The following is a 533-nucleotide window of genomic DNA, read 5'->3' as shown; positions in this document are numbered from 1 at the left end:
GACCCCCTGTTCCAATATTATAATATATAGAATTAATTGGTAATAACAACAGCATCAATGAACATGAGGATGATAATTATGATAAACTAGCTGTATTCTCACCGGCCAAAGCCACAAGCAGAAGAAGGCGAGACATGGCGAAGTTGCAGAGAAATCTTTCCTTGGTCGTGTCTCGAGAGCGAATGCAGTCACTTCTCCTCCAGTCGGCCATATATACAAAACATGTTTAACAAAAAATCATATCTAACATCAAATCCACCGGTTTGGCAACGGGTAATAATCACATCATTTTTTTTACAAGATATGAAGCAATTTTTCTTCTAATCATGTTCTTTTATTTAATTTCATTTTTTTTGCTTGAATTCTAGTTATGAGTGTGTCCAAATCCGCGTTCAAATTTTCCCCGCCATAAAACTTGGAACGGATGTGGTTCACATCTATTTTTCTTTATCTCTGGGTTTTTCTCAGCTGTGTTTATCTTTAGGTGTGTGGTATGCCTGTTGTTTTGTTTATCATATGGTATCTCTCAGACA

General features: G+C 36.4%; 1 protein-coding gene across 1 annotated transcript in view; it reads right to left on the bottom strand.

Moving 5' to 3' along the window:
* LOC119585669 overlaps positions 1-253 on the bottom strand; it is a 2,077-nt gene extending 1,824 nt beyond the window's left edge. Inside the window, exon 1 of the mRNA XM_037934345.1 lies at positions 103-253. Within this exon, the coding sequence (XP_037790273.1) occupies positions 103-211 (109 nt within the window). The 5' untranslated portion in view covers positions 212-253. The remainder of the gene's footprint in view (positions 1-102) is intronic.
* Between the last annotated feature and the right edge of the window lie 280 nt (positions 254-533).

Source organism: Penaeus monodon, chromosome 20 (genome assembly GCF_015228065.2).
Source record: "Penaeus monodon isolate SGIC_2016 chromosome 20, NSTDA_Pmon_1, whole genome shotgun sequence".
NCBI classification, from domain to species: Eukaryota; Metazoa; Arthropoda; class Malacostraca; order Decapoda; family Penaeidae; genus Penaeus; species Penaeus monodon.
This window is presented reverse-complemented; position numbering and strand designations above follow the sequence as displayed.